The sequence below is a fragment of the Nelusetta ayraudi genome, unplaced genomic scaffold (assembly GCF_046127955.1).
Source record: "Nelusetta ayraudi isolate G7.1 ecotype Tasmania unplaced genomic scaffold, CSIRO-AGI_Nayr_v1 ptg000058l, whole genome shotgun sequence".
Classification (NCBI taxonomy): Eukaryota; Metazoa; Chordata; class Actinopteri; order Tetraodontiformes; family Monacanthidae; genus Nelusetta; species Nelusetta ayraudi.
In genome coordinates, this window is record NW_027466108.1 from 1000197 (window position 1) to 1013969 (window position 13773).

The window sequence follows — 13773 nt, forward strand, 5'->3', positions numbered from 1 at the left end:
CCAGGCCGGTTACCACGGCTGCTGCTGGCTTGAACATCAGGCGACAAAAGTGCCAAACATTTTAACACAAAAAATGTAAAATAAAATAACTTAAAGGTCCAGTGTGTACATTTTATCAGGAAGTCCAGCTTGTTTCGTATTCAGGGCACTGTCAGGCAGGCTTCCTTCAATAATGGTGGCGCAAGATGGCTACTAACTAGGAGCAATACCCTCATTGCTCTATGTATATCCTTTTATATATGACAAACGAAAAATATATATGAGGACTTTCATTATATTGAAAGTATACACTTTATTGGATTTTATTACTGGACCTTTAAGATGATGTGGTGAAACCGTTGAAACGTGTTAAAATGGGATGAAAGAATAAAAACACGACACATTCAAATGTGCACTGCACTGCGTAGCGCCGCCACAGTTTGGGCGAGATGCACAGCAGACATACCTGCCGCTATTAGCACTGAACTTCATAAGCTGCTTGTCAAAAGTACAGGATGAGGAAAAAGGGGGTGTTAGTGTGGGTTAGTGCAGAAAGAATCCATGCAGGAGGAGCCCGTAGAAAGACACTGCAATCAAAAGCGGCGAAAGACGCGACCTCGTTCTTACCTTCTGGTTTCGAGTCGGGTTTGCTGTCTCTCTTCCTCTTTTTCCTCTTTCCCTGCACAGACACACGTTTCAGACGGCGGCCAAAAGACACAGCAGGCGCCAAAGTGCAATCTGTGACGAAACCTCCCCCCAACGAAAACGAACGTGCGTCACTCACGTAGTTGTCTCGCGCCGACCATCCTGGGTAGAGTTGGGAGTGGAGTTGCCTCTCTTTCCTGGCCAGCTCGTAGTACTTAGCTTGCTCCTCTCTGGACAGGGAGTGCCACTGTTGACAGGGAAATCAGAAGATCTTAAGAAAAGCCTGCCAAACGCACCCGCGCGTTCCGACTCCGAGCTGACGCCGCAGCCACTCACCCGTCGTCCAAGGATCTGGTTGATGGCGGCGCTCTCTTTCAGAGTGCACTCCGCCACTACTTTGGCTCTCATCTCCTTCATATACAGCATGAAAGCGTTCAGAGGTTTCTTAATGTGGGGCTTTTTGTCCTCTTCTTTCTTGGGAGGGACAGGGGACTTCCTGCTAAGCCGGAAAACATCAGAGAGGCGCCGTCAGTAAGGCGGAGTGAGCGAGCGGTGAACAATACGAAGGCTCTCCTTACGCGTGCATGTTGGGGCTGATGTCCCCGCTGGGCTCCTGCTTGATCGCCGGGGAGACGATGGCGGGGTGCGGGATGCCGGTCTGGTGGAGGCTGTGCGGCGGCGGGGTCACCATGTGAGGGGAGAAACGGCTGGAAACCAAGCTGGGGGGGGGGGGGACAGAGTGGCGGGGAGACGTTTTAAAAGTGGGTTTTGAGCAAAGTTGGCAAGTGAGGTGGGTTAACCTCACCGTGCCCACTGTGCTGTCTAGACCGGACTTTCCCTCTCTCTCTCACACACACACACACACGCACACACACAGGGAGCGAGACGATCGCCTGTTTTTTTTTTTTGTTTAAATAAAGAGCTTTTTTCCTCTTCTATTCAGAAAAGGCAGAAGAAAAGCGGAGCGTGTCGTTGCCATGGGGACGGTGTGGCCTTGATAGCTGAAACCACTTTTCTTCCGACTGCCGTCCACACGCATGCCCTCGCAAAGTGTGTGTGTGTGTGTCAATGGCCAAACTTTATTGGGGCGGGCCATTGTGACGATGCGACATCATGCGCGCAGCTCGGCCGCGATGAGTTCACTCCGTGAAAACCCACAGAAGCGCTGCCTTTTTCAAACTGTCTCGAACCACTTTGGAAAAACTTTAGAAATAAAACAGTTTGTGCCTGCCTGACACTCTTTAGACTAGACAACACTTGCAGACAAGAACGACAGGCGTGTATGTATAAAAAGATCCAAAGCATGAGTCCAGATTAAATTCCAATAACATATTACCGTTGCTTTATTATTGCAATTTCTCTAAATCGTTCAGATTAAAACACTTGTGTATATATAAGGAAGTGCCCTGTCATCCCCTCATTAATAAACCTGCACTGGATATCTCAGTGAACATCCCACTTGGTCCCCAAAGAACAACTAAGCGCTGCTCCAAGCGATGGCACGCAGTCAAGCGTGACATTTTTTTAATCAAATAATGCTCTCATTAGCATTCATGTTGAGCAGTCGCACTCATACAACCCACGATACTGACTTCAGTCTTTATGTTTGTCTGCTTTTTGTGCTTATTACACCAATCTTACCAACACAACGCTGAAAGTTATATTTAACATCTTAAAAGGCCCAGTGTGCAAGATTTAGTGGCGTCTGTTGGCAAGACAGAAGATGGCAAAACAAGTGAGCACTATGGCAATGGTCTAACACTACCGAACTGTAAACTGCAGTCAGACTAGTCGACTGACTAATCTGCCCTGCAGGGTCATCAGGTGACTGGAGCATCTCTCTGCAAGCGTTTGTTTCTAGTCAGAGAGTCTTGACTGGGAAGAAGCCCTTGTGTTAGCTGTGTTTTCTCATGTCCCACTTGACCTCACAGCAAAAAACACAAAGTTCTGAGCAGATCTACGACCTGGGCTTCTGATTGGAGGAGAAAAACCGCAAAAAATATTTTTGACGTGTGCACTTTCTTTGCTATTTCATTGCAAAATGTATCCGTGTCCATGTAAATGTGACACCTTGTGCCGTCGAGCGTTCACCATCTTCACTCAGAATGCAGGCCTTGTCTCTTGCTGGTATGAAACAGTATTTGCCAGCGTATCAAACATGAGGGAAGCTGCTGAGGAACAGTGTTCACTTTATTTCACGTACATCCCGAGATGAAGATGCACGTGCTATCGATCACAGAGAGACCTCGTGAATGTTTCCTCTCATGCCAAGGCCCGGAAGGCTCACTACAAATCTGCCCAATTTCAAGCGAAGGTGAGGGAGAGTTAAGTCTGATGGGATGCGTGGGTTTCAGATGGGCTTTGATTTGTCCCGATCGATTCTCAGCCCTTTCATCTCCTGCCTGACGAGTGTGTGCGCGGGCTGTGCCGAGCGGCTCAGAACACTGGCCTGACCAGGGAGTTTAGCTCCGAGAGGAAAAAAAGACGGGAGAGGAGCGCGGAATGCTAAAAAAACCAAACTTGACTCTGATAGACTCAGCGCTTGCGCCCTTTGTAGCCTTGATGTAGAAGCTAAAAGCATGTTGGTAAAAATCAGATTTCTGTCATTTCTGCTCAGTTAGGCAAAAGATTAAAAAAAAAAAAAAAGACAGATAGAAAGAAAGCTCTAAAATCCCCAGTGTTTGTTTTACCAAGTGTTACAAAGAGAGAGAGGAGTGGCAGAAATGTGATTACAGCATGTCACAAGAAGAAGCAGATATTCGGTGTCTCTCTTTTGGGAAAGTGGGTGTGATGCTGAACCTGATCCGCTCACCTGGACATGGACGCATTCATGGCCAGCGCAGGATAGGGGTGACGGAATCCCCCCGGAGGAATGGAGTACATGGGCTGGCCCTGCCTGGGAGACAGAGGGAGGAAGGGTGAGCGCAGGACGGATGAAACACAGCTGACAGCTAACCCACCAGCACTAATCTCCTACTCATCACCTCAAATCTGCCGCATGTGGAACGGCAGCGTTGCAATTGATTATGCGAGCCATATCCAAACCCATAAACGCCGGTAAATTCCTCCCGCGGAGATCTTCAACGTTAATGTTACTTAATCTTAATGTTACCGCTCGCACCTGAGCCGGGGCCGAAACGTGAAAATCGGACCCTCGTGAAAACCGCAGAGTTAGCGCCCGACTTCAGGGCGTGACTCTCTCAAGAAAACACCCTGAAGTCGGGCTTCCTACTTGGAAACCCGGGAAAACTCAGCAAACCCGCGTCAGCTTGGCCTGCAGAGGCGTTGTGTGGCCTTCGTGCAAAAGGCTGCCGCGAAGCGAGCGCGAACTGGCTGGCGTCGGCCGACAATGTCACAGCAGGGGCGGCGGAGCACGGCGTCGACTGCTGGCGTTCCATTTCCGTTCAGTTCAGTTCTGATGAAGGTAGCAGCTAGCGGTGTGGAGTAGCTGGACGAGCCCTACGGTTTGGTTGGGTCTTTCCAGCGCCACCGTGAAGAGCTTTAAATAGGGACTCACTGTTGCATGAACCAGCTCAGGGGATGTGCGATGGAACCGACGGCTCCAGGAGACAGCGGGTAGTAAGGAGAGAGCTCCGATGGGTGAGGTGTCCGAGGAATACCTGTGGGTAGCAAGAGAGAGAGAGGGGGAGAGAGAGAGAGAGAGAGAGAGAGAGAGAGAGGAAGCGAGAGGAAAGCAGAGGGAGGGAGACACTTTAAAAAAAACAGCACATTTCATTGCAATCTACACAGTAGTTGGTGTGTAATGTGTTCTGGAGCTATTTCCATAAGTTCTAAAAATAAAAGCTTGCTTAAAACATTCTGGGGTTTTTCTTGGCTTTATTTCATAACCGGTTGACGTGCAACCTGGCCAACGGGAACAGCTTTAGTCTAGTGAGCGGCTGGTTAGCGAGGGCAAGCCGTCCCCTTTAGCGCAGGACCTGCGGTTTGGTTTCGTCGTTGGAGCGACGACAACAAAGAGAGCGAGAGAGAGAGAGAGAGAGAGGGCATGAAAATCTGACGAGTTCATTTCCTTTTCGCGGGGAAAAAAATGCCACCTGTCCGACTGCCAAATATTGCTGTGCCGCAAACTGCCGCTGTGTTAATGTCACCAAGCAGTCGCGCCAGCCTGGTGTAATGATGTAATGTGGCGTAATCACATGTAATCACGTAGCCGTGGCTTATTCGCTGAAAAAAAAAAGGCGATTTGCAATTCTTTTGTTGGCTCGTCCAAAACTTGCTTTAAATTTGCTTAATTTTTTACCGGCAAGGCGCATTTTTTTTTTTATTTCTTTCCCTTGTTTTTTTCAGGGGAAACTTGTAAACCCAACGCTGACAGTTGGGTCGGTGTAAATCAGGGGTGTGTAAACGGATTAAAAAGCTTAAAGGGCTGCAAATGGTCCCCGGGTCGTAGTTTGCCCACCCCTGGTGGAAAGGAAGAGAGACTTTTACCTGTCTTTGGATCGAGGATCTCCGGGGAGAGGTGCGAGGGCGGCGTGCCGGGCGAGAAGTGTTCATTGCTGTAGGTGATGAGGGGCGTCAGGGGGTGGACATGGTGGGCGTGCTGCACCACTGGGACTTTATTGGACTGAGCGGAGGGAGAGAAAGAAGCAAAACAAACTGTAAGAATTAGCAACAATTAGCACGTGAGACTGCGAGCGTGTGGTGGGGGGGGGGGAAACAAAAAAAAAAACTCAGGAGGCCATCATGTGTGCATGCCCTCTATGGTAAACATCACAGTCTGTCCGTGTGACTGGCCCTGTGACGCAACCTGGACCGGAACCAAGAAACACTAAAAAGGCTTGCAGACACATGCCAAGAGCATTACGAACGTTTTGCCGAGGACAGAACGGTTTGTTCAGCTCGGCGAGAAAAACAACAACGGAGACGCCTTGTCCCAAAGTGACAGTGACGGCGGCGGCAGAAAACAACAAACACTAGTGAGGATTAGGTAAACCCACCGTGCCCGACACAGCCTTGGTTGGTCCAAGAGCTCGGGAGATGAAGAACTACAAGATGTTTCAGAGCTCGAAACTCATCGCATCCTTTTTATCCATAAATTCTGCTAAGTGGTTGGTGACGCTGGTTAAGGTGAAAAGTAGGGGGGGATGGGATCCAGGCGGGGTTGGAGAGGGCGGGGGGGGACGGGAAAGACAACGGTAATCACCAGAGTCTCTACTTTCATTAGGCCTCGCTTAGCCCAGCAGTCATTTCCCCTCCTGCTCGCCTCGGCTGCCTGAATGGAGCACTTGTTGGCTCAACTCGTCACATGGGAGGGTCAAGGGGTGGGTGGGGGAGGGGGGGGTAGAAAGGAGTCTTGTTCCTCCAGGCTAACCTTTCTTCAATATCCACCACCCGCACCCCTCCACCCCCACACCCAGCCCCATGTCAACCTTCCCGTCTCGCTGCAGCGCGGTCGGTCCCGGGGAACAAGGTCCGCATTGAGACTTCTGTACACTCTCGCTTCTTAGAATTGTTCCAAATCATAGCTTTTTTTCTCTCTCTCTCTCTCTCTCTCTCTCTCTCTCTTCCACGCCCCCACCCCCCACCCAAAAACCACTTTTATTTAAAGGTCCGACCTTTTCCCTCCCCGCTTAAGTCTTCAGCAAATTGGCTCCTCCCGGGGTTCTAAAGCGAGCTTTGATTCTGGTAATGCCAGAACGCGGCGGCCATGTTTACCCCCGGCGTTTAGCGTGGCTATATTAAGGTCACGTTGCTCAGGTTTTTGGGTTGTGTGTTTTTGTTTTGTTTGTTTTTTTGTTTTTTTTTGGATCACGCAAGGTCAGCGCTCGATGGCAATGATGCGCCGCGAAACCCGAATGGCAGCGACACAGGCAGCGGCTTTGATAGAGCTTCATGGGAGAAAGTGTGCTGCTACGCCGCGTTAAAACTCCAGATCCCAGGCGTCATCTATATTTGAGTTGCGCTCCGTTGTTCCACTTCATGTACAATATGCCTCGGTTTTCCCTATGTTGCGGGGGCTGCATGAGACCTCTAGACCTGTGTGCCAACACATTTTGGGAAGCACTTCAGTGAGAATTTGAAATGACGCCTATTAATTATTCACATCCTGGAATACGCCAATCGCGGGGCTCTAAACATATTTCAAAGTTGGAGGGCAACTCGTTTTAACTCCGGGGCTGCCGTTCGGCTCGCAGTCGAGGGGGGGGGGGTTAGAACGCAGCCGAGCCGCGAGCGCGTTAAACTAGTCCGACCTGCTAGAGAAGACGGCGTAAATAAATTCTTTTCAAATTAATGTTGCGCCAGGGGAGTTTCACTTGGCTGCGGCTGGAACTGAGCTGGATGGTTGTTTTTTTTTCCACCAACATTTAGGTGATATCTAAAAGCTCCAAACTTGAGAAACAATTATATTTTTAACCTTTACTACAAAGTCAAATAGATTTAGATTTTCGTATGTCCTTCTAGTCTTTTAAACTAGCAGATTTTATGATTCATTTTTATTTATTTTTTCTTTTAAATGAAACCCTCACAATCTTTGGAAGAAAAGCACGGTTTCGCAAAAATTTAGGAAAAAAGCAGACTCAACAGTTACCACTTATGTGTCAATGCCCTCTTTCACTTGCCTTATGTATGGAGGTAATATTCCTTTAGCCCACAGATTCATCCGTCTGGCTTCGGGGTCCACAGACCAAGTGTAATAAGGAAACCGCAAGAAACCCGAGCCGTGTTTTAAATATAAACAACACCTACGTGATAGGACAGATAAAGAGGGACCTGGAACCAGATGGTATCTGCGGCGGCCGACAGAAATCAGGCTCTTTACATAGCCGTGCTTGTCGCAAACAAGTCGGGAGCCGAGCAAACCTCTCAGCTAAGTGAGTGAAAACACCCCGAACCGGAGCGATTAGCCGTAGTAACAGGAAGCTTTAGAGGAGGGGGGGAAGAAAAAAAAAAGCAACACAAGCCGAGGTTGGCGAGCCGCTGCGGAGAAAAGATGTCTGTCTCTTAAGAGGGGTCTGAAACTAAAAAGGCAGAGGTGGCAGTGCCTCGCGCGGCCGTCCAACTTGGACCGGCGCTAAGAAAAGCATAGTCCTTGGTCAATGTGGGTGGAGGGGTGGATTTCATTCAAGCAAACATGTTTTTGGATCCTGCACATCTGAATTGAATTACTAGGCAAACAGCCGATGGGGAAGAGAGCTCAGAACAAACTGAATAACCCTGCAGCTTTGTGTGTCTTTATGCTCGCTGATTCTGGGTGGGAAGCTCAGAGGCCTTTTCAAAACTCCAGGAAAGACTGGCTCAAAAGAATGCCAGGCATGCTGAGAAATCCAAGCCTTGTTTGTCAACGGCAACAGGAAGCGGACGCGAGACGGGACCGACCGTCTCGTATGTCTTTCTAAAAAAAAAACAAAAAAAAAAACAACAAGAGTGGAATACTATGTCATTCATCACAGACAAACATGAGATCTGCATCTGGACAATTCTAGATGAAGAGAAGAAAAAAAAAGTCTTTAACAATAACAGGGTCTGGGTTAGAATAATTTCACATCTGGCCACATCACATTACTAGAGGCTATAACATAACCAAAATCATTTCATAATTCCAGACAGCAGTAATTACATCTGCGTACGCACGCACACAAACACGTAGAAAACTCTCTTGATTTGCGAGCGCATGTAAATAGTTGCAACTCCTAGAGAATGAACTGCAGCCTGTTTATTTTCATGTATTCTCCTTCTAAAGTGAATAACTGGCTCTTCATTCTATTCTATTCTAAAAGGGCTCTCATCTCTGCAGCGGCCCAGCAGGACTGCAGACCTCAGATCAGTATTCCGTTCAGTCCTCCCCACCAAAGCCTTTGATTTCGTGATGGATCCCGGTTGTTCACTGCCTAATGCAAAATGAGAGATCCTCCCTCAGTCAAAGGTCTGTTAAAAGAATATGGGTCAAACGCAAGTGTATCTATCACTAGAAAAGAAAAGAAAGAAAAAGCATATTTTCCATGACTACCTTTAGTGGAACTGCCGTGTTGCCCTGAGGGGTTACGGATTAGACAAGAGCATCTCTGTAATGCCGCTCGAGACCTTTCCACTTCAGTTCACTTTCACAATTTGGTGACTAAGTGACTTATGACACGCTGACAGGACCACGTCTCACTAATTCAACGCCAGAGCCCGATACATTATCAAAACAAAGAGGGAGATTCTTGTGCCTGTCAATGGGAGATGGGCCCATATCTGCGCAGTTGGACAAACCTGCACCACTTCTGTAATATTAGTGAGCCATGACCTCTTAAAATCCAGTGCAGGAGCGCCAACTAGGGCGTTTGCACTGTAGAAACTGATTTATTGTGTTTCCTCGATGACAACGACCAGACTTTGAAAACACATTGAGGCATGCTAATGCTGTATGCTAATGTCTTGCTAAACTACATTTCTTAGTCATGCTAACTTTGACTTTAGAGTCCAAAGTCAAAGAAGCAAATAATTAGCATTATTTATAATTATTTATGTAATGTCAAAGTCACAATAATCAAGAATAATTAGACACCAAAACATTAGCATTTACTCTAATTTGAAAAAAATGAATTTCATGCTTTTTGCATGACTTTTGCTTTCAAAGTGAGAGTTGCTGTTTTGTTCTTTGTTTTTCAAACTGAACACATGACGAACCTCAACTTCGTGTACAGAGCAATCTGCTGCGACTCTGACGGAACGCAAGCTCAGGCATCGACACTGACGAGCTGAAAGCTCAGCGCACGCAGTGCAGTGTGCATCTAGAGGAAAAACATTTTATGACCCACACTGGCATGCAGTGTAATACCAGTTTGACCTCCATTATTTTGTTTCCATGGCGGTGGGAAGCGAACTGAAGCTGAAATCTGATTACTTGCCCGCTCCTTAAGGAAGCCAAAACTGGGCTGGGCCCGCAGCACAAATTCTATAGTTCCTCCATCCAGGCTTTGACTTGCAAGTCAGGAAGAAGCCAGTGAGGCTCAAGATGAAAGAGAAGCATGGTGAGCCGGTGGAGTGAGATCCCACTATATCGTCTCACCACTGAGGAGACGCTTCATGTTGTTAACAAGAAAAAGGATCCTTACAAGTTGAAAATGACAGGAAGAACGTTCCTTTAGAACACAATGAGTGGCGCTATAATGGCTGTGAATCAGTGACAGTGGTTCACATGATTCAGTCGGCGGCACAACTTCCTGCCCCCCTACCCCCACCCGGCTCTTCTCTTTTCGCAGTTGTCCAGCTTGACCGCGGCTGACGAGCTGACAACTTCTCCGCCGAGCATCACCTGGACAGGGCGAGCCTTTGATGTATTATTTACAATGAGGCAGCTCTGTGAATGCAGGAGCTGATGTGTCTGTTATGTATTCGGCGGGGGTTTGCTTGTGATTGATTGTGCGCATCAAAAATGGGAAACAACACCTTCCCCCCCCCCGCCCCCCTTAAACCAACCCCCCCCCCCCCCCAACCCCCCCAACCCCCAACAAACACACACTCACACAACGTCATCAGCATAGCTCGACCAAACAGCAATGGCAACTGAATGCTAAACAAAGCAGCGTGTTGAATAATTGAGGACCTCAGGCCAGGCCGGGTTCTGATTAGCATACAGGCCTTATGGACCTAATCTGCTCTTCTGCTCTATGTCACTATGACGCTCTTGCACTGGACTTCATGTGTTTGCCGAGATGCTTGAAATGCTTCTGCGGCCTCCTGGACAAAATCACCCAAGAACTGGCCAAGACCAGTTTCAAATGAGACGGGCGCCTGTTCCATGAATCTACAATCATCATGAGAGTGCACAAGATTCAAAACCTTCTCAATTAAACCAACGGGAGTGCACGTTTCAACGAGGTGCTGGATGGACTGTGCCTCTGTTGATAGAAAATGCAGTAGCGCTGGGCAAGCTCACATCATCGCATGAGAGATACACATGCTATGCACCTGCGGGCGGCTTTTATACACATATTCCAACCGTGTCCATCATCAAAAGGAAATTGCAGAACGACTGCGGGGCCGCGGCTCTGCTGCAGGAGACCCTGCTGGTGTCTCCTCACCTTCTCTCCTCAGGTCACTTTCTCTCCAGCTCCTCTCGGCCCGCCGCTGTAATCCCTGACGCAACTCCCCCCCCCAACGTGTGTGCCCATCCGTTCCCGTTGCTCTCATTAGCAGCGTGCTGGGGCCTGGGGAGCCTGCAGGCCTGGGGAGTCAGCCCCCCCGCCCCCCGCCCCCCGCCACACTCACTCGTGCACCTACTCCTCGGACGGAGTAATGAGCACATAATCAGCCTGGCTCCATGTCAGCGGGAACTCACCAGAGGGCCTCGTGGGCTCTTGGCCCAGACTGGGGGGTTGGGGTGGGGGTTGGGGGGGTACAACCACAGCAGGGTGTTCCCCTCTTTATCCTCCTTGCACCCAGGAAGCTCCATCAGCGGGGTTCCAGTTTCCCTCAGCGCATCATGTGCGACCCTTGCCTTGAAGCGTTACAACTTCCCCTTTCAGTCCACCCAAACCAAAGGGACTTTGAGTGAACTTGCACATCTTTCATGCTGCTTTCAAATTAAAAAAAAAAAAAAATTATCTGAGAGGCGCCGAGACCAGGCTGTCACATATTGGTTTTCTGCCCATTTAAAGTTTTATTTTTTTTCCTTCCTAGGTGTTCGACCTTGAAAACGGCCATTCAGTGAAGCAGTGCCATTCAATTCGTGACAGGAGTTAGTGAAGTATTTATAAAAGGGAAAAATTACATTGTCCTGACAATGTGAGTCATGTTTTTTTGCACCACCGCCCCTCCCTCAAAAAAAAAAAAAAAAAAAAAAAAAATTTCAATCACATTCTCAGCTATCAAACAAAGTGGCTTTCTGTATTCACTGCTCTGGTTTAACAACGTTAAAAGCAACGAAGGCCAAGCGGAGAGTGAAAGGCTGCGCAAGGGACACAGAGTCTCGCACAAAGTGCTGAAGGACGGAACAGAAGCAGTCGCTGCTGTAAAACTTCAGCTCAAGCCGAGAGCTTCCATTTCCTTCAGATTCTGCTGCTATTGTGGCTCTCTGACCCACTCACTTAAATCCACTGCCTCAGATTGCGCGCATATTTTAACACTGCACATTAGCTTCATATCAAAATAAAATATGTTCCACTCTTACACAGGAGCCTCTGTATCCAAAAGAAAAAGTCAAGCGGGTCACTCAGAGGGCAGCATTTGTCCTAATAAAACATTTTAATTGATTTCCACTGAGCTTTAAATCAGTCCTGAATTCCCATGAGCGAAATCATGTCCCCTTCATAACAGCTTCCCATTGACTGCTCTCAATGACCACTTTGTCATGTTGCATCGCCACCATTATGGGCTCCGGCGAATCAAGCACAAACTCAGCGAGCATGTCTAGCCAGGATGTGCAAGGTCAAGGGGCTGAGTCACAACAGCTCTTTCTTTGCCCGACGCGCTGCTGAACATTAACAAGAAAAAAAACAAAACACCCCAGATACAATCAACCGTCAGCCAGGTGAGACGCCAGACGCACGGGATGGACCGCACGTTATCTAATGATCCCCCTCAACCCCCCCCCCCCCAAAAAAAAAGACCACCACGCACATCCCTCCTCGCTAAGCCGCAAAGCAAACAGGCCCGCTGAGGCCCGGCATTGTCCGACCCCCAGTGAGACACGGCGATGACTTGTTCACACCTGTGTGGGAGACTTCAAGAGTGGCTCAAACCGGAGAGATTTACGGTGCCTGCTGAAAACTTGCGGTGAAGGCGGAGTGCGAAGCAGCTGGCGTGCGGGCGCCGTCGCCGCACGGACGGATGGGAACCAGCGCCGCAGATGCGTGCACAATAACGTCATTATTGTCGGTAACAACATTACGGAGGTAGTTTGTTTCAAACTGATTCCCACAACAAGATTAAGTGATGCCCGAGGTTTTATAACTCAGCGCAGATTGTGGCCTGATTACTGAATATGTTTTTTTAATCTCTACCCAATAACGCTAAGTCCTTTTTTTTTGCTTATCTAACACTATTTTATTTGTTTTAGCATCTACTCACCAAATGTCCCGGTGTTGGAGAACGTGAGTCTTTTAGTCCTGCAGATCCAGGGACGTCCAAAAGAGGCCATTTCATCCCCAGGTACTGTGAGCAAGACAGGGGGAGCGGAATTACACAACAAATCACAGACACGTCCACCGACAGGCAGCACAACACTGATTCTCACCGTTTACAAATACGTTTACAATGGGGAACTTTTTTACAATGTGACTTTTTCTTCAACCCCCAATACATGTTAAACAGCAGTGGCAAGATAAAGGGCCAGCAGGTGGCAGTAATACAAAATGTATGGCAGCACACAACCACTAAAGTCTGTAATAAGAGTGGGGAGTGCAGGGAAGAATTTGTATTTTCAGTCATGTTCATTTCATATTGAAGCTGATTTTTAGAAAGAAATGCAGACAGAACTTTTTGGACTGTTGCACATTTGATATTTTAACACAGACAATGTTCATTTGGATTTCATTCAGTGAAGAATTACATTAGTTCCATTGAAACACCAACAGCAACGACTTTGAAAACATCAGCATCAGCATCATCAGCAGCAGCAGAAGCAGCAGCAGCGTCAGTGGCAAGAGGAAGCCGGCGGAACCCATCTTGGCACGTGCCAATTTTTGTTGCCACTTCACACAGCGGCTCGCGCACAAAAAAAAATTAAGAGTTTTGCCTTACGCTGCAACACCGCAGCGTGTGCGGGGAACGAAAGGGGCTTCACATTTACCGTCAGCGAAACGCACAATGACGAAACCCTTAAAGTAGAGCGAGCTGCAGCTCTGGCCGACACCTGTGTGGCCGCTCAAGTCAGAGAGGGAGAGAGAGAGAGAGAGAGAGAGAGGGAGAGAGAGAGACAGTTCTGGCCCGGGTCGGGAAAGCAGGGGAAGAGCGATGTGAAACACCCCGGATTGGCGGAGGACTGTGAAATTGCCGTTTGTCAGGGAAAAAAAAGAGGCCAGCTGTGGGCGCCCGTCGATGGACGGGTGGGAAGATACAGCTGGAAGGACGCAGCCCAGGGAAGGCTGAGCCGAGCCGAGGACTCGCAGGCCAAGCCTCCCACCCAATCTGTTTGGCCTTTCTAACCCCGCAGTGGCCCCTCCCCCTCTCAGTATCACTATTTTTCACACATGTATCAAAGTT

General features: G+C 48.5%; 1 protein-coding gene across 4 annotated transcripts in view; it reads right to left on the reverse strand.

The window, feature by feature from the left end:
* The window catches only part of tcf7l1b (transcription factor 7 like 1b), a 35670-nt gene that overhangs the window by 1216 nt on the left and 20681 nt on the right, over positions 1-13773 (reverse strand). Inside the window, exons 4-12 of one of the 4 annotated variants that reach the window (XM_076038930.1) lie at positions 12640-12723; positions 12281-12367; positions 5074-5209; positions 4142-4244; positions 3437-3520; positions 1203-1343; positions 961-1120; positions 764-871; positions 607-658 (exon numbers count right to left, since the gene is read on the reverse strand). In XM_076038930.1, the coding sequence (XP_075895045.1) occupies positions 607-658; positions 764-871; positions 961-1120; positions 1203-1343; positions 3437-3520; positions 4142-4244; positions 5074-5209; positions 12281-12367; positions 12640-12723 (955 nt within the window). Of the gene's footprint in view, positions 1-606; positions 659-763; positions 872-960; positions 1124-1202; positions 1344-3436; positions 3521-4141; positions 4245-5073; positions 5210-12280; positions 12368-12639; positions 12724-13773 lie in introns of all 4 variants that reach the window. The other 3 variants (XM_076038929.1, XM_076038933.1, XM_076038931.1) reach the window with 3 other exon arrangements.